At 53.3% G+C, this 21,986-nt stretch overlaps 1 protein-coding gene across 2 annotated transcripts; it reads left to right on the top strand.

Annotated features, from left to right (window-relative positions):
• Nucleotides 1-936: 936 nt before the first annotated feature.
• Nucleotides 937-21,360, top strand: pdgfd (platelet derived growth factor d). Of its 2 annotated transcripts, XM_029255908.1 has the most exons (7): nucleotides 937-1,465; nucleotides 13,284-13,470; nucleotides 13,916-14,096; nucleotides 17,678-17,737; nucleotides 17,826-18,027; nucleotides 19,111-19,325; nucleotides 21,204-21,360. In XM_029255908.1, exons 1-7 carry the CDS (start codon nucleotides 1,351-1,353, stop codon nucleotides 21,330-21,332), a joined length of 1,089 nt encoding a protein of 362 aa, XP_029111741.1. In that variant the 5' UTR covers nucleotides 937-1,350; the 3' UTR covers nucleotides 21,333-21,360. The 2 variants fall into 2 exon arrangements, with proteins under 2 accessions (XP_029111741.1, XP_029111742.1); XM_029255909.1 differs by lacking the exons at nucleotides 19,111-19,325; nucleotides 21,204-21,360 and adding an exon at nucleotides 18,176-19,094.
• The last annotated feature ends 626 nt before the right edge of the window (nucleotides 21,361-21,986 follow it).

The following is a 21,986-nucleotide window of genomic DNA, read 5'->3' as shown; positions in this document are numbered from 1 at the left end:
TCAGACAGCGTGTGGGTGCGAGATCAATATACTGATTAATGGTTGCGATTGGCTGAGACTCTCAGTGTGACACCCACTTAAATAAATGTTTGGTTCTCCTTAATTTCCATAAAGGCGCCCATGGATGTTTGTTCTGTTTACTTTGCCGTTGCTGTGCTGAATGACTGATAGTCGGGACGGTTGTGGGGTTGAGAACAAACGTGTGCGGGTCTGAACTCTGCTGCGTCTTTGGTCGGACTTGGGGAAGGTGGAAATATGGAAGTAACAACGATGCGCTGGTGCCGTTGGTCGTTGCGTTGGTTGCACGGGACCCCGTTATGCGAGTGATCGGTACTTGACCTGAATTCATTTGGCGCTTTTCTCCGACTTGTCTCATAAAGACCGACCGGATACATTTATACTAAGTGTCTGATACGGTGACACAGCTCTACGAGTTTGGAGTCAGCAGCCTACGGAAAAAAAAAAAAAAGCTTCTTTGAAGTGTGGGAGGAAACCGGAGCACTTGGAGGAAACCCTTGCGAACAACGGGCAAACTCCAGGCAGACCGGGCGGGCATCGAACCCATGTCCAGTCCCCGTGAGACACCAGCGCTCTCCGCAGCACGACTGTATGTCATAAATACACTTCATTGCGTCGCTGTGTGAGTTTTGTTACTTTACAAATGCAACAAGTGTCCAGAGTAACGGACATGTTTGTTCCACAAAGCGCATGGTGTGTGTGTGTGTGTGTGTGTGTGTGTTCCTGCGCTACGTGCACGTGTTTTCCTCTGTCTGTGTGAGGGACGGCCGCCCCCCGCGCGCCGCTCCTCTCTTCCTCCTGTTTGTTTCCATGCGAACTTTCTTCCGCGCTGTATTTTTTTTTCCCTCCCCCCCCCCGCTCCCCCTTCCAGCCCCCGACCGCGGTGGGAGCAGCAGATCTCCGTCCCGGGCTCCCGCGCGCCCACGTTCGCAGAGCGTTCGCATGGTGCGCGGCGGCGCGAGCTCCGCTTCCGTGGGATTCGAACCCGAGCGGTTCCAGCGGGGTCTCCGCCCCTCCGTCAGCGCGCCTCGCTCGCGGCAGGAAGCGGGACTCCTCCTCCCGCGAGACATAAGAGCGTAGAAGGAAAGCAAATAAAAGGAAAGCGGAGAAGAAAAGTTGTGAAAGTTTTTTTTTTTTTTCTTCTTGTTGCTGCTGGACGCACGAGTGGAGCTGTCGCGCTCGTCTCGCGCTCACGGGCAGCCGCCCCTCCGGGTTACGGCTCTTGGCTTGCTCGCTGTTGGGTCCGGACCCATCGCCGGGCTTGGCGGGAGGAGGGGGACGGAGCGGAGAGGCACAGCGGCCCGACGGGTGACGCACTGACAGGTGACGGAGATGCGCGCGCGGGCGCTCTTTGCCACGCTCTCCGTCCTCGTGTCCGTGCGCGAGGTCCTCGGAGCCCAGGACGCGTCTCTGAGAGCCTTGAGAGCTTCCAACAGCCGCAGAGATGGTGAGCGAACACCCTGCCTGGACACTGTCGCGCCTGTGTGTGTGTGTGTGTGCGTGTGTGTGTGTGTGTGTGTGTGTGTGTGTGCGTGCGTGTGTGAGCGCGCGTCTCTGCTGCTGCTGCTGCTGGTGCACCTCGAACCTGATGTTCCACGCGGGGTCTCCTGCCGGAGCTCCTTGTCCTGCTTGTCCTCCTTGTCCTCCTTGTCCTCCTGCCCTCTGGGTGGGCAGAAGAGTAGCGGTCCAGTCAGGGCCTCCGGGCAGAAGGTGCACTTTACTGCAGGCTAAAGTAAGGAGGCGCCATGTTATTTACCACGGTGCGGTGTCGGTTTACTACGGTGCGGCCTTTTCCCTCTTTCCACTCGTTTTGTTCCTCTCCAACGCACTCTGCTCTCCGCTTTCCACGAGGTGCACGTGTGTCCGCTGCCGACAAACGCTAACGTGGCCCCGGAGGCGAAGAGACGCGCCGGACGCCGGGGGTCTCGTACCCGCGGGCACACGGGAGGGTTGCGCTCCAGGTCGTGGACGACACTTCGGACGGGATGCGACCTCACGGCCCTCGGCGTCCTTCGGAGGACAACGAATACGTTCGCCAAAGGCCTGCGAGGTCTCGTTCTGATGTCGGAGTGCGGGGCTCCGCCCCCAGAGCGGTGCTTTTTGACACGTTCGTGAAGGAGAACATCATGGAGCGGAAGGGGAGAGGGTTCGCTCCCCTTGGTCAGCCGGGGTCCCTTGGAGAGGTCGGGGTCCCGCGAAGCCGCTCCGGGATGTTGAGCGGCTCGAGTTAGCGGTGCCGGAGGCCGACCCAACACCCCGCTGGGAGAACTGCGACACGCCGATGAGCGAAGGCCGCCATCGGGACGGGAAACATCTCCTCGCATCTCGGCGTCCGGAATGTAAAAACTGGGGTCGTTAGCCAAGAACGTAACGGTACAAACCCGGGGACACGTTCTGCCGAGTTTGCATCCCCGCAGGCCCATAAATAAAACATCTTTTGAATAAATAGTGATTTACATAGTAGCGTTTTAGCAAAAGGAATGTGGAAAAAAGTGACGGCTGCAGACCCCCCCCCCCCCCCCCGGCGGAGGGGCGACCGACGCGTTTATCAGAGCGAGATGTTTTTCGCGCCGAACAAAGGGAATAAAGGGCTCCTTTCCGACCGCGAGGTCAAGCCGCAGGCGCTCGTCACGGAGGTGCGTGCGCTCGCCGGACTCCCTTTTTGGCAGCCGAGCGCGTAAACACCGCGGTATCACTCACATCTGGCTCGGGAAGCCAGCATCCGGGAATCGCCGGGGGCCTCGGCGTCTCCTCCAAGGGGGAGGGTTCCGGAATCCGCGGCGGGAGCCAGCGCTCAAAGTCGGCTGCCTGGGCTCTCAGGAGGAGCAGGTTGCATCACCTAATGGGCTGCGGTCGCAGTGTCGGCGGGTTCCCAGAGGGGGGCGTACCTGAGCCACCAGGTCAAATCTACCGCGGTAAAGCGAAGCATCGCTGAACGCCGGTGCCAGGTGCCCTGCGGTGGGGCCGCTGGGTGTCTGGAAACACCTCGTGAACAATCGCTGCTAAAGCACTGCGGCTGGTGAACACGTCGGCTGTTTTCCGGAATGTTCCGCAGGCTCCACGAAGCGGAACCTCTGCAGCAGCTCCGTTTATCCTGTTTTTTTTTTCGAAATTTAATTTAAGAGATGATGTCATCTTGACAGCTCGTGAGCTCATTCGATGGGACCCGCAGCCACCGTTCGGCCCCAGGAAGCGTCGCCTCGACATTAGGTGTGTGTTCCGCTAGCGGAAAGGGGGCCCGTCACACACCCGTCCTTTGCACGGCGGCCCATCGGCAGAATCCTGCTGTAGCGCCCCCTGCAGGAGCAGCGCGGGGTCCGTTTCCATGGCGCCGGAGGAGGAAACGGCACGGCTGCGGGTGGTGTTTTTGTCCACCAGGTGTTTGATGGGAAATTGGGCCAATGGAAACACACTCAGAGTTTTTGAAGACCTTCCGGATTGTTCAGGACTTCCATGACCTTCAGAGTATAAAAAACTCAGGATGCTTCTGGAGGTTCTTCATGAGGCGAGTCCAAACTCAGCCTGGTGCTGCAGCAGATCCAGGATTTCAAGGAGAGAGGTCGTCGACCTCAGAACGTACCGGTGAGGCGGTCCCCGATGCCGCAGCGACGCTGCGGGTCGAGCCACACGGCTTCGCCTGGTCACGTGCTCTACCAGCGATGGGCTGGTGTGGAGAACCTTCTAGAGCTCACTTGGGAGTTTATGGCACAGCCTCCACCTCACGTTGGCCCCTTCTTCTCCGGTTTACCGCGTTTTGCTGCACGGGAGCCTTCGAAACGAGGCAGGGCATCGTAAATAATGTGCTGAGCTGCTCCAACTTTTGCAAACATGAGAAGTTCACCTGAAGTTCATTCTGTGCTCCTCAACCCCGGTGGCATCTAGACCAGAAACAGCTACGGAGCATACCGGTCAGAAACTGCGGGTGGGGCCAAACTGTGGGTGTGTCCAAACGGGGGCGTGTCCGATAGGGGCGGTGCTTTCAGCCCACAAGCTCCGCCCACTTTTCAGATGCTCACACAGGAGTGAGCGACCGGGGCCTGGAGGGTTGAGGGTCGAGAACCTGCGCACTTTGAGCGTTTGTGTCAGCAGGGGGCGTCGTGGTTAGAGCTTCTCTCCGTAGCTGCAGAGGACTCAGGTTCACATTCCACCCCCTGTTCTTTTGCCCTTGCTCGAGGTTGTTACCCTGAATCGATGCAGTAAATATTACCATGCTGTACTAATGGGTAAATCAGAGTAAGCTGCTTTGGAGAAGCGAGATAAATACTGTATGTAAATATAATGTTTTAATGGCCGGGGGTCACAAATGTGATTTTAGTGGTTCTCGTCCCCGAGTTCTTGATAGAAAAATCCAAATAAGGCAGGACTGTGCCAGCAGCGCTGCAGAGCCCTGTTATCGGCCGTTGGAATTGGGTTCGAGTTCCCGCTGGGTTCCGATGTCCAAATAAACGCTTCGAATGCTGAAGAGCCGGGTGTCTGGAGGGGAGTGGATATCGATGCGGGTCGAACCCGGGTCTTCGCCTCTTCGCTTTCTTCCGCCTTCTCGACTTTGGGCCGCCCTTCGAATGTGACGCGTGCGGTTATCGATCAGCTGACTCGGCCCCCCCGGAGTCGAGGGGTCCCGTTACACACGGTCAGCGTTTCGGCACCGCGGTAAAGCCCATCTGCAATTCATGAGGCCCGGAAAATCGTGGTGTTTAAGGCGAGAAATCACCTTTAAAGTGAAAATACAAACTCGTACAGAAAGCGGCCCTGGGACTGGAGCCGTACCCACCTGTACGAAGGCGGTAACGCAATATGGCATTTTCAGCAAGATAATCTGTGGGCCTTAGGAGTTCTGATTCGATAAACAGGTCGATCGCTAGGATCGTAATCGTGGCATAGCGATGATATTTATTTTAGGGTGGCCAAGGCCTTTACTTCGATGGAAGTGTAATAAAAGGCTACTGCCTTCGGACACAGAGGTTGTAGGTTTGAATCCCACCTCTGGCTGTTGTTGCCTTGAGCAACATGTGTTACGTTTATTCACTCGTCGGACACTTTTCTCCAAAGCGACTTACGATGTTACTCACCGGTTACTTATTTACCAATTATTCATACAGCTGGGTAATTTTACTTGGGGTATTTTAGGGTAAGTACCTTGCTTAAAAATATTGCAGCAGTAAAATCACAGTGCTGTATAAATTGGAGCTGCGGCATTAATGAACGAATGAATCTCTTTTTTTCTTCTTTAATTCCGTTGGCTCAGGGCTGCACTGGATGGGGGGGTTCTGCGAGGTCATGGGGGGGATGGGAGGGGCGGGGCCTTTGAGTCACCCTGGGGGGTGTGGGCGGGGCTCCGTTGCAGGAGTGACTCAGGATTCCCATCCCCGCTGTGGCTGGAGGAGAAGCAATGACACCACTTTCTCCAGCGCACAAACACACGTGTCACCAGCATTAATCACTCTATTATTACTGTATTTTTAAAGTTCCCAAAATAGCTGTGATTTCAGCACAGTATCCCCCCCCACCCCGCCCCACCCCAGTATAAAATAAGCAGGGTGTTCCCACACAGGGGCTCTTTCTCGAACCCAGACACAGCAGTAGGCGAACGTGCTCGGCCCCCTTCACCTCGAACCGTGGTCGTGGTCCAGAAATGGAGACTGACATATGGATGGTGATCAGAAGCCCAGAGGTCAAAGGTCAGGTGTGACCTCAGCCACAGTTACTCAGGTAGCTGATGTATTTCTCCCAGGTGACTTACAGTGATTTACCCATTGACAGAGTAAGGTCATTTCACCTCAGCAGAAGGAGGGACTTGAACCAAAGTCTTTCAAGCACCAGATAGCAGCTTTAACCACTACGCCACCTGCTGGTTTAACTCACATGATTGAGTATTAATATTTGAGTCCATAGAGCTGCTCGCCCATCATATTCCGCTCCTGACTGCAGCTGGGATTTAACCTGAGAACGTGAGCAGGTGAAGGAACATCTGGGCCACTATCGCTCCCATCTGACAGGTTCGAGTCCCCAGTGGGGCCTCTCACATGGAACCCGCATCGTCGCCGGGCTGTGACGGACACCAGTATTGCAGTCAGTACATAAAAATGTGGCAGTATAAATTTAACGACCCACCTCCTGCTGTCCGACCGCTGGTCATTGGTTCGTCCTCCACTGATGGGGGGGTGCAGTTGTGGTCGTAACACCTGCTATAATAACAAATGACAGGATGCTTAGGGTCTGACCGGTGAGCTCTTTGCCTGTTAGGCACAGGACACATTCACGGCCATCTTTCCAGCTGTAGCAGCAGTGACACCGGGAGGTTGTGGGGTCGCGTCCCAGGCTTCAAAAAGTGCTGAATTCCCCTGTAAAACTGCATCATTGTAAAACTGCGTTTTAAGGGTGAAGCATTTTCAGGATCTCTGGATAAGGGATTTTGAGCGCACACAAGCGTAAGAGAAACGGAAACGGGATGTTCTGTCTCCTTCGCACCGTGAGGGATGTGGGTTCGTATCTAATCGAGACCTTGGAACCTCCGTCGGGGCGAAGTGATGAGGGAGGGAATGGCGTCCCTCTGCGGGCAGAAATCAGCTCTCTCCCCGGCTGGTCAGCGTAACGGCCTGCGTGTGCGTGTGTGTGTGAGGGAGAGAGAGGCAGATTAAAAAGATTACACTGTTAAAGGTTACAGTGTGTAAAATTAATATTTGTTATTTGGATAAATGTTTACTTAGTTTACCTTTTGTTTTCCTCTCAATAATTAATATTCTGGGTAGTGCAGAAACAAACATCTTTCTTGATCACCATCCTTGTATTTTTCTGGGTGCAAACACGCACACACACACACACACACACAGAGTTAGTTAAATTGAGGAGCAACATCACACAGTCAGAACCAAATAGTTCTCAACTAAGGTATCAGGTGGCGTAATAGTTGGAATCATTCTAGCTGAAGGTTCTGGGTTCAAATCCCACCTCCTGCTGTAGCAGCCTTAATCAAAGTGCTTACCCTGAATTGATACAGTAAAAATTACTCTCTGTATACAGTAACTGGGTAAATCAGTGTAAGTAGCTTAGCGGACAATCTCAATATCGTGAGTCGCAATAGACATCGCAGTTAGATAATTTTATAATAATAATAATAATGATAGTAATAATAATAGTAATGATTACAATAATAAATGAACTGAGCAAACGGGGCTGTAAGACGTGTCTGAGGTTCGGCTCCTCTCTGTGATTTACAAACCGCCTCCTGCAATTCATGTCCTGCAGGATCTATATCATCTGTGTCGTCCCTCGCGTGGCTGCAGGGCCGTGATGTGTGCTCTGCGTATTGATATTGCAGCGAGGTCACACGGGGACAGCCCCCCCGCCTCTGTTTACTCCGCATTTTGCTGCCGAATTTGTTTTTCATTAGGTTGCTTAAAGGAGATGGATTACAGTGTCAGGCGTGGGGTCCCGTGTGGCTCATCCACCTGGAGGGTGGGGGTGGGGGGGCGTCGACAGGAACGCTAACGTGGCGGTCGAGGAACGGGACCTCTCTCCGACGCGGAAGCATGTCAGCGCACCTCGGAGCATCCTGGGATTGGGTTCGAAAACAGTCGCATTGACTCGGAAGGTACGACACGTACAGGAACACGACGTGGGTTCGAATCCCACCTCCTGCTGCAGTACCTCAGTCAAGCTACTTACCCTGAAGTGATACAGTAAAAATTACCCTGCTGTATACTGTAAATGGATGTCATTTTAATTTGCTTCAGAAAAAAGTGTGAGATATAAAAAGAAAGAGAAATAATATAGCATTGAAGGTGCTGATATTAGATTTACCGTAATGGAGTGTTCTGATTGGTTCACATTCTCATCGCTACAGGAAGGTGGAACTGTATAGAGGAGTTGGGCTTGTTTTGTCAGCTAATAAATGTAAACATGAAACAAAACCGTACAAAAGGTGGTGGAGCGCAGCGGGAGGAACCGTCGCACAGCCGGTGCGTTTCAGGTCTTTAACCGCGCTGCCCGCGGGAGGTGTCTGAGTCGTGGCGGTCGAGGTCAACGGAGGCCTTCGGCGCTCATTCCGAAAATAAAACGCCAAAGGATGACACTATTGATGAGCTTCTGCAGAAGTGGGCGGGGTTTGTACTCTGATTGGCTGTCAGACATGTCAATCACCTGGCGTCCTTCACACCCATCGCTCTGTCACTGGAAACGAAGGAGCTCCAGCTGCTGTGGCGTCACCGCGGTGCAGGGATATTTATGTATCCATGTGACACTTTCTCCAAAATGATTTACACCGTGCAGTTGTTTACCCTGATTTACCCTTTGGTACACCAGGATCAGTTTTACTGCACCACTTCAGGGTAAGCAGGGCACTGTACCGGGAAGAGGACCTTGAGGTGCAGCTGGAACCAAAACGGCACCTGAGGAGCGCGGCCATGTGAGAGGGGGCGGGGCATCGGTCTCCCAGCAACCGTGTGGAGGATTGTGGGTAGGAACTTTCTCCACCTGTTTACTGCGAAAACGACACCAGTTATGAATACGGTAATAAACCGCGTTATTAAAACTGAGTAGCAGGGACTGCAGTGACCAGGCAGTGTGGGGTGTCACTTTATTATTATTTTTTTATTTTTTCTCCTTGGTGTTAAGATACTGTGGTAAAATAAAACACAACTATTTCAAAAGTTTGAAAAAACTTGCAAACATACAGCACCAAATACAGAAATATTTTACCAAATGTCAGAAACTGTATTTGTATTTTGGTCGTATATACCGCCCCCCCGACCCCTCCATCGATCCAGCCATGGAAGGGTTAATGTTTTCCCCAAATCACACAGAGACTTTCATGCCAATTCAGCCCTAATACAAAGTCTCTGGATTCCAGAAGGTTCTACAACTCCATACACTGATTTACCCAGTTAACCGCTGCGCCACCTGCTGGACGCAGGACAAATGTACAGTGCAGCTGTTGAGACACAGCAGACAGCATGAGTTTGCAAGCTACACACACACACACACACGCACGCACATTTTACCACGAGGTCTGATGCGGAACCAAGGCACACAGGGTGCTATCCGTCGACCGCCGGCCTGACAGGTGAGCGACACACTCTGAAAGTGGGGATGGGAGGAGGGGGAGGGGGAGGTGGGGCAGCTGCCAAGCAGGCGCTCATGGTCCCGACCCCAGCTGTTTGGAACCCAGGACTCGCCCCGACCTGCTCTTGAGCCAGATGTTCCTGTCTGCTCCACATTAGACAACATCTGTGTGGAGCACCACTACAGCTCCCCCCCCACCACCACCACCACCACCACCACCACCACCAGCAGCCCCTCCCTCTGCATTTCATTTGGAGTTCATTTCCAGTAAGGAACATTCTGGATCGAACCCAGGATTCAGGCGAGGCGATGCTGCCGGGGAAGCAGGGCTCGTTTTGCGCAGCGCTGCTCTTCTTCGTCGCACGCAGGACGTTAACCGTCCTCACCTGAGCTTGGGGGTGTGGCCCCCCCCCCCTCCCCCGGCACACACCTCCAAGCGACGGTGCGAGACAAAGGTGTGGTGGAGTGGAAAATACAACAAAAATATAAATGGAAACTTAAAAGACGAGACGGTGCAAATTAGAGCCACTTCAGAGGCGGCATGTAGCCTGCACTTCGTACCGCGGTAATTAGGCAGGCAACGAGACGCGGTGCTAATTTCAGCTTTTCCGCCGTGTGTCACGTGCAGTTTCGGTCCCGGACGTAACTGTTTAATTTGCTCAGGCCTGTGAAACACCGTCTGCCGTTTGTCCACAGGGGCCGTGGTTTGCGTCCTGATGAGGACATGCAGTGCTGGCCTGTGATTGGCTGCAGGATCCAGTCCTCAGCCAATAACACGCCCTGCTGCGGTAAACACTCGACTCTATCCCTTGCGTACGCCGCACGCGACAGACACTCAAACTGCAGGTTTTGGGAGTAAAAACCATTTCTGGTTTATTTCTAATGGCCTTTGGTTCACCTGTCGGTAGCTGAGCGAACGTGACCCCTGTTGACCCCTGTTGACCGAATGTGACCTCCGAGCCAGTAGAGGGCAGTAAAGAGAAGGCAAAGAGAATAGAAATGTGGCGCCTCCTCAGTTCAACTCCCCTCCACGGTGTTTACAGCTCACATCTGGTGTTTATATGTTTTCGTAAATCTCATGGCTTTCTCCAAAGCGACTCACAACTATTGACCCATTTATACACCTGGGTAATTCTACTGGAGTAATTCAGGGTAAGTACCTTGTTCAAGGCTACTACTGCTGGGGGTGGGATTTGAACCCGCAATCTGTGACCAATTACAAGAAGAGGGACATTGCACATGTCTATGGGATGAATCGGTCACCGACGTATGACTTATTACAGCGATTATAGAGATTTTTACAAAACGGAACCTGTAGAGAAATCGTGGGACGTCTGCAGTACTGAGCCTTCACTCACGGTGGCCTAGTGGTAAAAGGGCCTTTGGGGTTACGAACCAAGCGCGTTCCGAACGGAGTGAAAATCCCTGCCGTGCTTGTAAGGGAAGGAGACGCTCGCTGTCGCTCGGCGCCTCGAGCGCCAGACCGTCCCAGCTGCCGCCCTCACGTCCCTCCGCACGCGCAGGCAGCGCATCGTCTTCGGTTTCACTCGCTTCGCCGGCCAGGGGTCCTGATCCAGGACGCCGGAAAGGCGCCGGAGTCCCAACCAGGCCGATCGGCCAGTCCGCGTGGCGTCCGTACGAAGCGCTTTCGATTCCCGTGTGGATGGGGGTCCCGGTGCCTTCGCCGTCCTCCTGCTCTTTCGATCGGTGGGCGAGGGGGGCGCCCAGGACGCTGCCCTATTACCGCGTTATTACCGAACGCGAGATACGTGCGGCGCTGTTCCGCATCCGCTGGAGCGAAGGTACCGGGAGCCATGAGCCATAATTGGGAACGTAGGAGTTATTAGAATATGGCGGAGAACAATTCCCGAGGAGGACGGAGGGGCGGCTGCTCGTAGGCGCCGAAATGGACGCGAGGGGGACGTCGCGCAACGGAACCCGCGACACTCTGGAGCCGATTTAGATGGAAATAAACAGCCAAATATGATAAATAAGAATAAAAATTACCGAAAGGGGGGGCTGAGCCCGGGATGTGAAATTGTATTTTGCCTTTTTCTTCATGGTAAAGCAAGGAGTCGATTGTCCCGGAGACGCCGGTAACTGTGGGATTGTGGTGGTGTTGGGGGGGGGGGGGGTACACTTGTTAATATTCATTCATTTATAACTATTTCTATATAGTAGTAACTATACCCATTTTGAGAGCTGGGTAATGATAATTTTTATTGTGTCAGGCGCTGCAGGAAGAAATAATGTCAATACACGAAGAAATAGTGAATATTAATATAATTTCCTAATTGAGGAATGACATTCCCTTCTCTGCGCGGTTTCGTTCCGCTCGTCGTCCAGCTCGTCGTCCAGCTCGTCGTCGACGCACGTTCGCCCGCGCGCGATGGATATCCCAGGGGCCCAGTGGGTCGTGAACCTTAACCGCTCGGTCGAGGGCAGACGAGCCAACGGGAAGAGGCAGAGGAAGTACGAGCTGCGAGTCGGGAGACCCGCGGATTTGCCCAGGGCGCCCAAGGAATGTTCCGGAAGCACGGCGTCGACCGTACACTCAGCCCTCGGGTCACGAGGAACAGCTTGAAAAAAACGTGCCCTCGTTTCAGCTGATTATTCAGTACAACATCATTTTTGCTCATTTTGCGGTTATTCAACCGCCACTCACACACACACACACACACACACACTCTACTCTCTTTCACTGTACAAAAGCACAAAAACGGTGCTTCTTCCATAACAAGGCTGCTACGTGCACTTCCTGCTTCCTGTCACATGGACAGTCTCAGCCAATCAGATCCCTCGATGGTGGTAAATACAGTACAGTAGTAAGTGACAGAGCAGCTCCAGGGCGATTCTTTCCTGCTAAGCGACTTCGCAGCAGGGTAATTTTTACAGATGAAAATATAATATTGAGAGACAAGCTGCAAGCGATCGTTTTGTTATAAATATTCCAAGATACATTAGCGTCACTTTTTGCTTTTTCCATGAGGAATAGTGGTAATTGAACCCCCCCAACAGAGAAAATATGCTGATGTCATCATTTTATTGCTTTCAATGCCTTCATTTTGGTGTTTTAGTAATTTTTAGGTGCACTTTTCGCACAAGAAATAATAAGAATAATTTCAGCTCCGTATAAGAGGTGTCCAAGACAGGGTGATGTACACAGTTCTAAAACACACCTGAAACTTCGCAGGCCTGTTGCTATGGAAACGGCTCTGACATCGGAGCCACGTGAGCCCTGAACGTCGGAACCCGGCACCGCGTTCCCCCACGAGGATGAGCTGCGTGAGGGAGCGCAGGGTGGGAAACATCTGCTACTTTACTGCGTTTACTGGCACAGCCCGCGAACCCTGAGCTTCCGCCGAAGGCCGAACAGGTTCCTGTTTCGGTCTCAAACTGACGAACACCTGGATAAGAGCTTTAGCCCTTAGCGCCGCTCGTTGTCAAATTCATATTATTTTTACTCCTTACTATTTATTTGTTAGGTTACGTGACACCATTCTCCAGATTGGCCTGGAAAGTGAAGGTACTTACGTACACATGTATTAGTGGAAATTTCAGGGTCAGTACCTCGTTTAAGGGAATCGCAGCAGGAGCGGGATTCGAACCCTAGGCTTTTGAGGACAAGGCAGCACCGGTGCAACCGCTACACTACATGCTGCCACATCCTCTATCCATCCATCCAGTGCGGGGCCGCGGTGGTCCAGAGCCTAACCCGGAGGCATAGGGAGGGAGGCAGGGTGTAGCCCGAGTGGGCCCGTACACACACACACACACACACACACACACACACACACACACACACACACACACTCATTGCTAATTCTTGCTAGTGATTTGTCTGAGAACTGTTTGCAGAGGAATCCTGCAAAAGACGCACAGCTGGTGTGTGAATACATGTAAAGTACACCGTTTTCACCACAGTCTGTCACGTGCACCTCGTGGACCTCTGTTTTCACACCACACGCTTGGTCGGTGGAAACGGCTCGCTGGAGTTCACGCTCGCGTCCAGCTGGAGGAGTCCGTGTTCGGGCTCACGTGATGATGCTGGTTTCATATTTGTCTCGTGTCTCCTGCTCTGTTGACTTCTGTCCAGCCTGGACGGCTGTCCTGCGCCCTTCTTGCCTCTTACTGTCCTCGTCCCCGCCACCGAACACGCTAACTCGCACCAGCGTGGCCGCTAAAACGCACTCATCGCCTCACAGACCTGTACCGGAAGGAGGAGACGGTCGCCGTGTCCACGGGGGGTCACATCCAGAGCCCGCGCTACCCGGGCGGCTACCCCCGCAACGTGCTGCTCTCCTGGAAACTCGTCTCGCCGCTCAACACCCGCATCCAGCTGGACTTCGACAGCCACTTTGGTCTGGAGGAGCCCGAGAACGACGTGTGCAGGTGAGGACGCTCCCGCCGGGGGGGGCGAGGGGGGGGGACGTGACCCCAGCTCGGCCCGGACGGCGAACCCGTGTTCAGATCCTCCCGCGCCGCTCGTTCACGCTGTAATGTTCTCCGCCGTAATCCCTTCGCGCAAACGGATCCCCGATTTGTTTGCATTACGGCGAGGTCACCTGAGCGAAACGGTTCGGTCCCGGGAGCGAGAGGATCCCGTTAGCGGTCCGATGCCGTGACCGGGTGCTGGAAGCGGGACCCATTAATTCCCAGGTCTCCCGGAGGGGCGAGGTCACCTGAGGACAGACTTACAGAGACAGGGATTCCAGTGAGATGTTGAACTTAGGCAGGTTCATCATCTTTCAGACCCCTGTCCAGAAGGTTGTCGGTTCAAGTCCCTGCCATTGGCTCCTCTGATTGACGCCACCTGCCCGCTCCACTCCCTTTCCAGGTATGACTTTGTCGAGGTGGAGGACATATCCGAGAGCAGCACTGCTATCCGGGGCAGGTGGTGTGGCCAAAAAGAGGTCCCGCCCCGAATAACGTCCAAGAGCCACACGGTCAAGGTCACGTTCAAGTCCGACGACTACTTTGTGGTCAAGCCTGGGTTCAAGCTCTACTACTCCCTTGTGGTAAGTGCTCTAATCTCCATAGTTCACGAGTAGATCGGAGATAACGGTGAGCCTTCCATCGAGGAGCAACACGGCAGGTAGCAGCTGAGCTGTGTGACTTGATGCGGGTTCAAATCCCACTCAGTCTATGCAGATTTTGCTTGTTCTTCGGGTTTCTTCCAGGTGCTCTGGTTTCCTCCCACAGTCTAAAGGCGTGTTTAAGGCGATAATTCATAAATAAATTGCCCATACTCCGTGTGTGTGCGCGTGCGCTCTGGTGTGTAGATGTGTGAGGGACTGCAGACGCAGATGTCTGATAAATTATAATTAATATCCAAAGCACCTTACACTCATTTACCCATTTATACAGCAGGGTAATTTTTACTGCACCAATTCAGGGAAAGTACCTTGTTGAAGGGTACTACAGCAGGTGGGCTTCAATCCTGCAATCTTTAGGTCGAGACAGAGGGGCGGATTTCCTGAAAGATAAATCAGTGCTTATCTTTTTCTCCCCAATGTAGTGGAAGAAGCTCCCTGTGTCCCTCAGAGCTGCTGAATCCCTCCCACATTCCAGAAGGGTCTCGAACCCATCACTTCGAGAGCCGCTTCTCTCCTGATCTCCTGACAGCTCCATAAATGAGTCCAACACCATCTGCCACGATTATGTGTGCGTTCGCTGTCTGAATCTAGAAGCACGGGAACGCTTCTGAACGCGCAGCGAAATGACCCCTGCGGTCGCACTGAACAATGATGTTCCTGTTTGTACGAGCGACTCGCAGGGCTGCTTTAGTCCAGACAAGTTGAGCTGAAGGTACGAGATGTCGGCGCCGTCCAAATCAGAAGCTGTGGGACCGGTTCTGTCTCCTGCTCCGGGGTGGGGGTGGGGCGCGGTGCACAAACCGTTTTTTTAAAGCTGATCAGGTCTGCCGTGCTCCTCAGCGCTGCTCTCGGCCCCTCGTACCACACACACATCGCCAGTCCTGAGCTTCCCGGGGGTTTGGCCTTCGCTGCCGCGCTGCGAGACCTTGTCGGACCTGCGTCCGGAACCCGAGCTGAAACCCAAGTTGAAACCCAAGTTCCATTTGGAGCTCAATTACATTCTCATTGCAGCAGTAAATCACAGTGCTTGTGCTGTAAAGGCCAGGTTTATAGGTCACCGTTCTTGTACCATGTTTGTACCGTGATTTTTCCCATTATTTAGCACAGGGGTGTCCAGCCTTTTTTGGCCAAGGGGCACAATCGTTACTGGGAACGGGTTCAAGGGCCCCGCCTCCAAAAACATCGAAAGTCACACATTGAATTTTAAAAGCCTAAATTGAAAAATTATCAAGTATTTTATTTATTTTATTTAGGCTTAAATGTGTGTGTGTGTGTGTCTGAGTATAACTGTATCTTATCACGTAATTAAAAAAATATATTTAGAAACCGTGGGAGGTGTGGTGGCGCAGCGGTTTGGCCTGGGCTTGCTCTCTGGCGGGTCTGGGGTTCGAGTCCCTGCTTGGGGTGCCTTGTGATGGACTGGTGTCCCGTCCTGGGTGTGTCCCCTCCCCCTCCAACCTTACTCCCCGTTTTGGCGGGTTAGGCTCCGGCTCCCCGCACCCCCGTATGGGACAGGCGGTTTGAGACGGTGCGTGGGTTTGTATTTATAAACTCAATACATTTAATCTTAAAATGTATTTTTTTACAGTATTTTAAATCTATTTATGGTAAATACAGCACATATTCGAGTTATTTTAGAAATGTTCTTGCGGCTCCTGCGCCGGACACCACTGATTCGGGGGAGCTTCGAAGCACAGTTGCTCTTGGTGGAGGAGATCATGTCCCCGGCCAGCAGGTGGAGCGGCGCTTAAGGAACTGCTCGTGTCCAGTAGCTACAGGTTCAGATCCCGCCATAGAGCGCTGCTTTTGTGGGCCACAGATGACATAGTCCATGGAGCTGTTGCCTTCCAGTGAAAGGAGCTGGGTTCAAATCCCCCCTCCTTGTGCAATACCCTTGATCAAGGTACTTTCCCTGAAGCGATACAGTAAAAATTACCCTGCTCTATAAGCGACTGAACCAGCGTAAGCAGCTTAACGGTGTAAATAACTACGGAGAGAAGTGTCAGATAAATAAATAACTGGTAACTACACAGATATTGTGATTGTACTCAATCCTACTGGGTAAATCACTGTAAGTAGCTTAACATTTTAATTTGCTTTGGAGAAACGCATCAGAGAAATGACTGAATAAATTAATTAAAAAAAATATTTCCGAGAAAAATAAAGAGTCTTCGACGGAAAACTCTACATGAAGCCGGTCTCGGGCCTCTTGAACCGCTGCCCTTGAGCACAAATAAAGGGGATAACAAGACAATAACCGCTGCACCTGGAGCTCTTTTGAGTGTTACTGCAGTTTAAAATAGTCCCCGGAGTGTAAACAGAGTGTAAACAGTGTAAACAGAGTCCTGCTTGAGGGGGGTTGCTGGGGCCGCGGGGCTCGTAACGCGGCCCAGGTGACGCCGTGTGTTTCACGGCGAGATTTACGCACGTTGGGTTTCTCCCGTTCGGCACCGGGGTCCAGATGTACTGGCAGTAACAGCCCATCGATCACGACACGCATCAGTTAGGATGATAAGATAAAAATATTATTATGAGTTATTGGCCGAGAAGGTTGAAGACGAGAAGAACGGAGCACCGCGGGGGGTCCTTGACTCACGACGGGGTTCCGTTCCACTCACTGTAATTCCACTTTGTCGTCCGTCACAAACCCCCTTTTGCCGTCTTAGTGTGCGAACGACGTGGATATAAACAGTTCACACACACGTGTCTTATAATAGCGCTTCTTGCATTTTTTCACTTATTTGAACATTATCGGTATTGAAATAATGCAAATATAAAGTAGAAATAATACAGATACAGTGCAGTGTTATTATTTTATTTCCATGCACCATTATTATTATTCTTATTCTTATTATTATTGTCACCTTCATGTCTAAATCTGGTTTCTTTTGCTTTTTCTTTTCTGCGCCACCAGATCGCTCACTTTTCCACCTGCTCGTCTTTTTAAACGAAAAGTAGCTTGAATGGAATCACAAAGGAAACGGTGTGTAAACATAACATCATTTTTGTCAGACACGAATTTGGGTCCCCGTGGTGTCGGACAGCAGGAGGAAACATCAGGAGCCCGAAATAATACAAAAACATCGATGGGATGCGATGCACCTGAAGTCCCCCGAGTCACATGTCATCAGTCGAGGACGACATGTAAAGTACCGAAGTAATAGAGTAACTACAGAGAGACAAAGTGTAAAGAGAGTACAGTAAACAGTGTACTAATGGTACAGTTACTACTGCTGGACACACTAACAGCGTGTAAAAGTAGATGCATGTGTGTATGTGGACCGCGGGTTCGAGCGTGTATGTGACGGTGCCTTCGAGCGCACGTGTGGACCGCGGGTTCGAGTGTTCTCTCCCGCTCTTTCTGTTCCTGCTCTCTGAGCCCCGGTGGCCCTGGGGGGACGAGTGTGTCCTGCCGTTCCCCTCAGGGACCCCTAGCTGAGGTTCGGCGTTTTTAGGGATGGACTCACTGTGCGGTTCCACTGACCGCTCCCTCCTGTCCGCAGGACGACTCCCCGCCCCCTCCGTCAGAGACCAACTGGGAAGCTGTGACCATCCCTGTGTCGGTGAGCGTCCCCCCGTTCAGATGTTCATACGTGAAATGCCTGTGGCTCCGCCCCCCACTGACCCCATCCCCACCCCCCACCGGCGCAGGGCCCGGCCGGTCTCAGTCCTCCGATGACGGACGCCCCCCTGACCGCCGCCGCCCTGGACGAGACCATCGCCGCCTTCGACACGGTGGAGGAGCTGCTGCGGCACCTGAATCCGGAAACCTGGCAGGAGGACCTGGAGAGCATCTACAAGGAGACGGGACACTACCGACCGCGAACGTTCCACCACGACCGCAAGCACAAAAGTAAGGGCCCGCGCGGTCAGCTTCCTGAGTCCTCGGTGCGATCAGTTGGGTCCAGACCCTTCATACTACGGTACGGCTTTTCACTTGAGCCCACGGTGACTCCGCCATTTGACCGGGTGGTTTTGGCCTCCTTGCTTTTCCCAAACAGGCCTCAGTTTGCTGGATCACAGCCCCTTCGGTCGAGGGAAAAAACAGGAAACATCCCAAGTTATGTTTAGTGACCCAGAATGGAATGAGTTCAAGGCCTCTGGCGGCCCTGCGGCGGGTCCTGGCGCTGGGTCGGTAAACAGCTGAGGTCGCCCGCAACAGAAGAGCCGCCACGGGTCGGAGCGCCAGGCGAACGTTCAGCTCTAAGTGGAAGTTGAACCTGAGCAGCCATCCAGAAACGTGTGTCTGCAGGGAGTTCGAACCCGAGCGCAATTCGCGAACTACGGCAGAAAAACCGCGCAGCGGATCGCAGCTTCGGGTCGGACGTTCGGACCTTAAGTCGACCGTCGCCATCGGTAACTCGCTCACGTTCGTTCTCACGTCGAAAGGGAGTCGGACCGAATCTCTCCTTGGCTGCTGGGAAATGAGAAGAGTACCGAGTAGCACTGGTGCCTCATAGTGCCCGGGCTGCGCATTAGGACATAGGTTTGAATCCCTCTCAGGGTGTGCGCGGCTTACACGTTGTCTCCGTGTTCGCAACCCAAAGATGTCCGGAAAAGGCCGCGGTAAAGCACTTCCGTCGCCCTACAATACTTTCTGAACTCACTGCAGAGATGCTGAATCGCTCATTGAAGAAGGGTGTCGAACCCATCTCTTTGAGAGCCACTTCTCCCCGATCTCCCGACAGCTCCAGAAACGAGTCCAACACCATCTGCTCTGATTGCGGGTATATTTGCTATTTGACCGTCAGTCCCGTGGGAGCGACTGGAGGGATGCGAACCAGCAACACGGTGGTGTCACACACGCGAGCTGCGCGTCGCTAATCCGGTGTCTGTGTCTAAAGCTCTTCATCTGTTGTCGACGCCGCTCTGTTCGCTCCCAGTTGTACGTCAGCGCGATCCGTGAACCCGAGCCGGACTGTCGCTGTGTCCCCAGTTGACCTGGACCGGCTCAACGAGGACGTGAAGCGCTACAGCTGCACGCCCAGGAACTTCTCGGTGAACCTGCGCGAGGAGCTACGCGCCACCAACGCCGTCTTCTTCCCGCGCTGCCTGCTGGTGCAGCGCTGCGGCGGGAACTGCGGCTGCGGGACGGACGACTGGCACTCGTGCACCTGCAGCGCCGGCAAGACGAGCGACAAGCTCTACGAGGTACCGCCGCCGACGCACGGTTCGACAGACAGACAGACAGACAGACAGACAGACAGAGAGAGACAAGACTGGGGAGGGCCTTGCGGCCCATCGAGCCGCAGAGCAGGCAGCAGGTGGCGTAGCAGTTAGAGCTGCCAATTTACACATGAAGGACCAAGGTTCGAATCCCACCTCTGGCTGTAGTAGTCTTGATCAAGGTGTTCACCCTAAAGTGATGCGGTAAAAATGACCCTGCGATGTTAACGTTTGAGTCACTGTTAGTAAGTGTCAGGTCAGTAAGTACTGGTAAGTAGTGACGATGCAGACCTGCTACAGTCACTCACTCCACTCCGTTACTCTGGAAGAATATTTCATTTCCTCTCGTTGCCATTTTTGGACTCGGAGTGTTTTCGGGTCACATTTTCCCACCTGTTCCATCGATCTCGTCAAGAAAGTTGCGTGAGACCAAGTGGCGCGGCGTGGTAAAGCACGTAAAACGTACCCGTGGAGGCGAACGCGACGGAGGGGCGGGGCTCGGTCCCGGGACGAGGGCGGGGCCCGATCGCGGGGACCCGGCGGAGCGGCGCGAGTTTCCATCCGGCCTCAACGGGCTCTTCCTGCGGCGTCCGGGAACGAATCGGCCAATTTCGCGCCCTCCGCCTGCCCCCCCGTTCCTTATTATAAAAGAGGGAAAATCCCGCAGTCTCCCCACCCCCCCCCACCCCACTCCGCCAGCACACGTTTAGCTCCAAATTCCTGAGCAGCAGGACAGTCGCTCGCTCCGCATGACAATGAGCTCGAGTCATGCCCCCCCTCCCCCGCGCTCAGGCCCCTCGCCGTCCGCTCTTTATCCACCATCTGGAATCATCCGTGAAGAAGAATTCTCCAATTAGGAGCAAACGGTGAGCGCCGGGAGATCTCCGCGGTTACCTCCAGGCCTGGACCGCGGAGGAGCTGCGTGACACGTGACCTCTGACCTGCGGGGACCAGGAGTCGGCGCTTCAGATCGCTCTTCCATTTTTATTTACGTTTCATTTTTACCAATTCCTGTTTGTTGCTTTTTTGGGAAACATTTTTCCTGAACGGTCACCCGACGATCCACGCTCTGAGTTCAAGGCTACGCAATAAGCGCAGCGGTCGCAGCGAACGCTTGCGTGAGCTTTGAGCAGCGCCGAGAATAGCAGTGGCGCGAAGGAGAGCCGCCGACAAGAACGCGTTTGTCCCGCGGTCCAGCTGCGGTCGACCGTTCGGATCCGGAAGTTTCCCCGAGTTGCGAGAGTCAACCAAACGCTCCGTGTTGGGAGGGTCCCATGCTGACACCCCCCCCTACACCGCAGGAATAAGGAGGACCAGCTGCCGACACCGAAGGGCCGAGTAGGAGGACTGTAAAGGCAGCTGGTCCGAGGACTTTCTGGACAATTTTTGGACAGGTGTGGGAGCATCTTGGGAGTTTGGTTTTTTGCTGCTTTTAGGCCCAAAGGGTTTTTTTTGGTCTTTTGGTTGATAAACATACCATATATCAGATATCATAAACATATTTTGTGTATTTATCCTGCCCTGTAGCCCCCTCTGTCTCCACACTGGGGGGGGGGGGGGGGGGGGCACGTCTGCACATTCTTTCAAAGAGCTAAATTACCTGGTAGCAGGTGCTATAACAAATGCAACTGTTGCAATACAATCTGGGTTTGAATCCCACCTCCTGCTGTTCCTGTTCCTATTTGATTAAGGAACTTGTCCTGAAATGATACAGTGAAAAAGTTGTGTAAACAGGTAAATCAGTGTAAGTAGCTTACACTGGAGAAAAACAACAGTAGCAACAACAACAACAATAATAATAATAATAATAATAATAATTAATAAGAGATAAACTCTCTGACCCCCCCGACCTCCGACCTCCAGGTGCTGAAGTTCTCCCCAGAGCCGTCCACCTCCCGGAGACGGAGTCGCGCCCGATGGGTCCTCGAGGAGATCCACCTGCAGCATCACGAGCGCTGCGACTGCATCTGTCACTCGAGGCCCCCGCGGTGAGCAGGGCATTATGGGAAAACCTGCCCACCCCCCACCCCCCAGGCCTTTTCACGAGACTTTTACCACATCACAGTTCAGAGACCCTTTTCACACACCTCTCCCACCTCAGGAGATGGGAGGGGATCTCAACTCAAACCTTTCCTCTGCCCTGCGTGGCCTTGCTTGAACGTGTGTGTGTGTGTGTGTGTGTGTGTGTGCGCATAGAAGACAGTAAAAGATGCTGTTTTGTTCACCGTGCTCCCTCTGACACTGCTCCAGTTCAGGGCTGTTTGTCTCCCTTCTCGGCTCCACTGCGGTCAGGTTGGGACGGTCGGGTCACGCTCTCATCCGGCCCTGTTTTTCCAGCACGTTCCGCAAATATCTCGCATACTTGAGCAGGAGATGAAAAGCGAGCAGAGGTGCCGGAGGGAATCCGCCAGCGTTCAGAGCGGTCGCTGAGCGCAGGCGGACGGTCGCGTTGCGGTTGTGACGGGTTCAGCATTCGGAGCCGTCGAAGAGCAGGAGAAACAGGAAGGTAAATTAAAAAAGACACGAAGTCGAGGGTTTAGAGCTTGGAGAAGAAACACGGACAGAAAGAGCTTATTTTCAGCAGGACGCGGTGTGTGTGTGTGTGTGTGTGTGTGTGTGTGTGTGTGTGTGTGTGTGTGTGTGTGT

This window comes from Scleropages formosus, chromosome 10, assembly GCF_900964775.1.
Source record: "Scleropages formosus chromosome 10, fSclFor1.1, whole genome shotgun sequence".
Classification (NCBI taxonomy): Eukaryota; Metazoa; Chordata; class Actinopteri; order Osteoglossiformes; family Osteoglossidae; genus Scleropages; species Scleropages formosus.
Note: the sequence above shows the minus strand (reverse complement) of the source record. Positions and strands in the feature narration are given on the sequence as shown.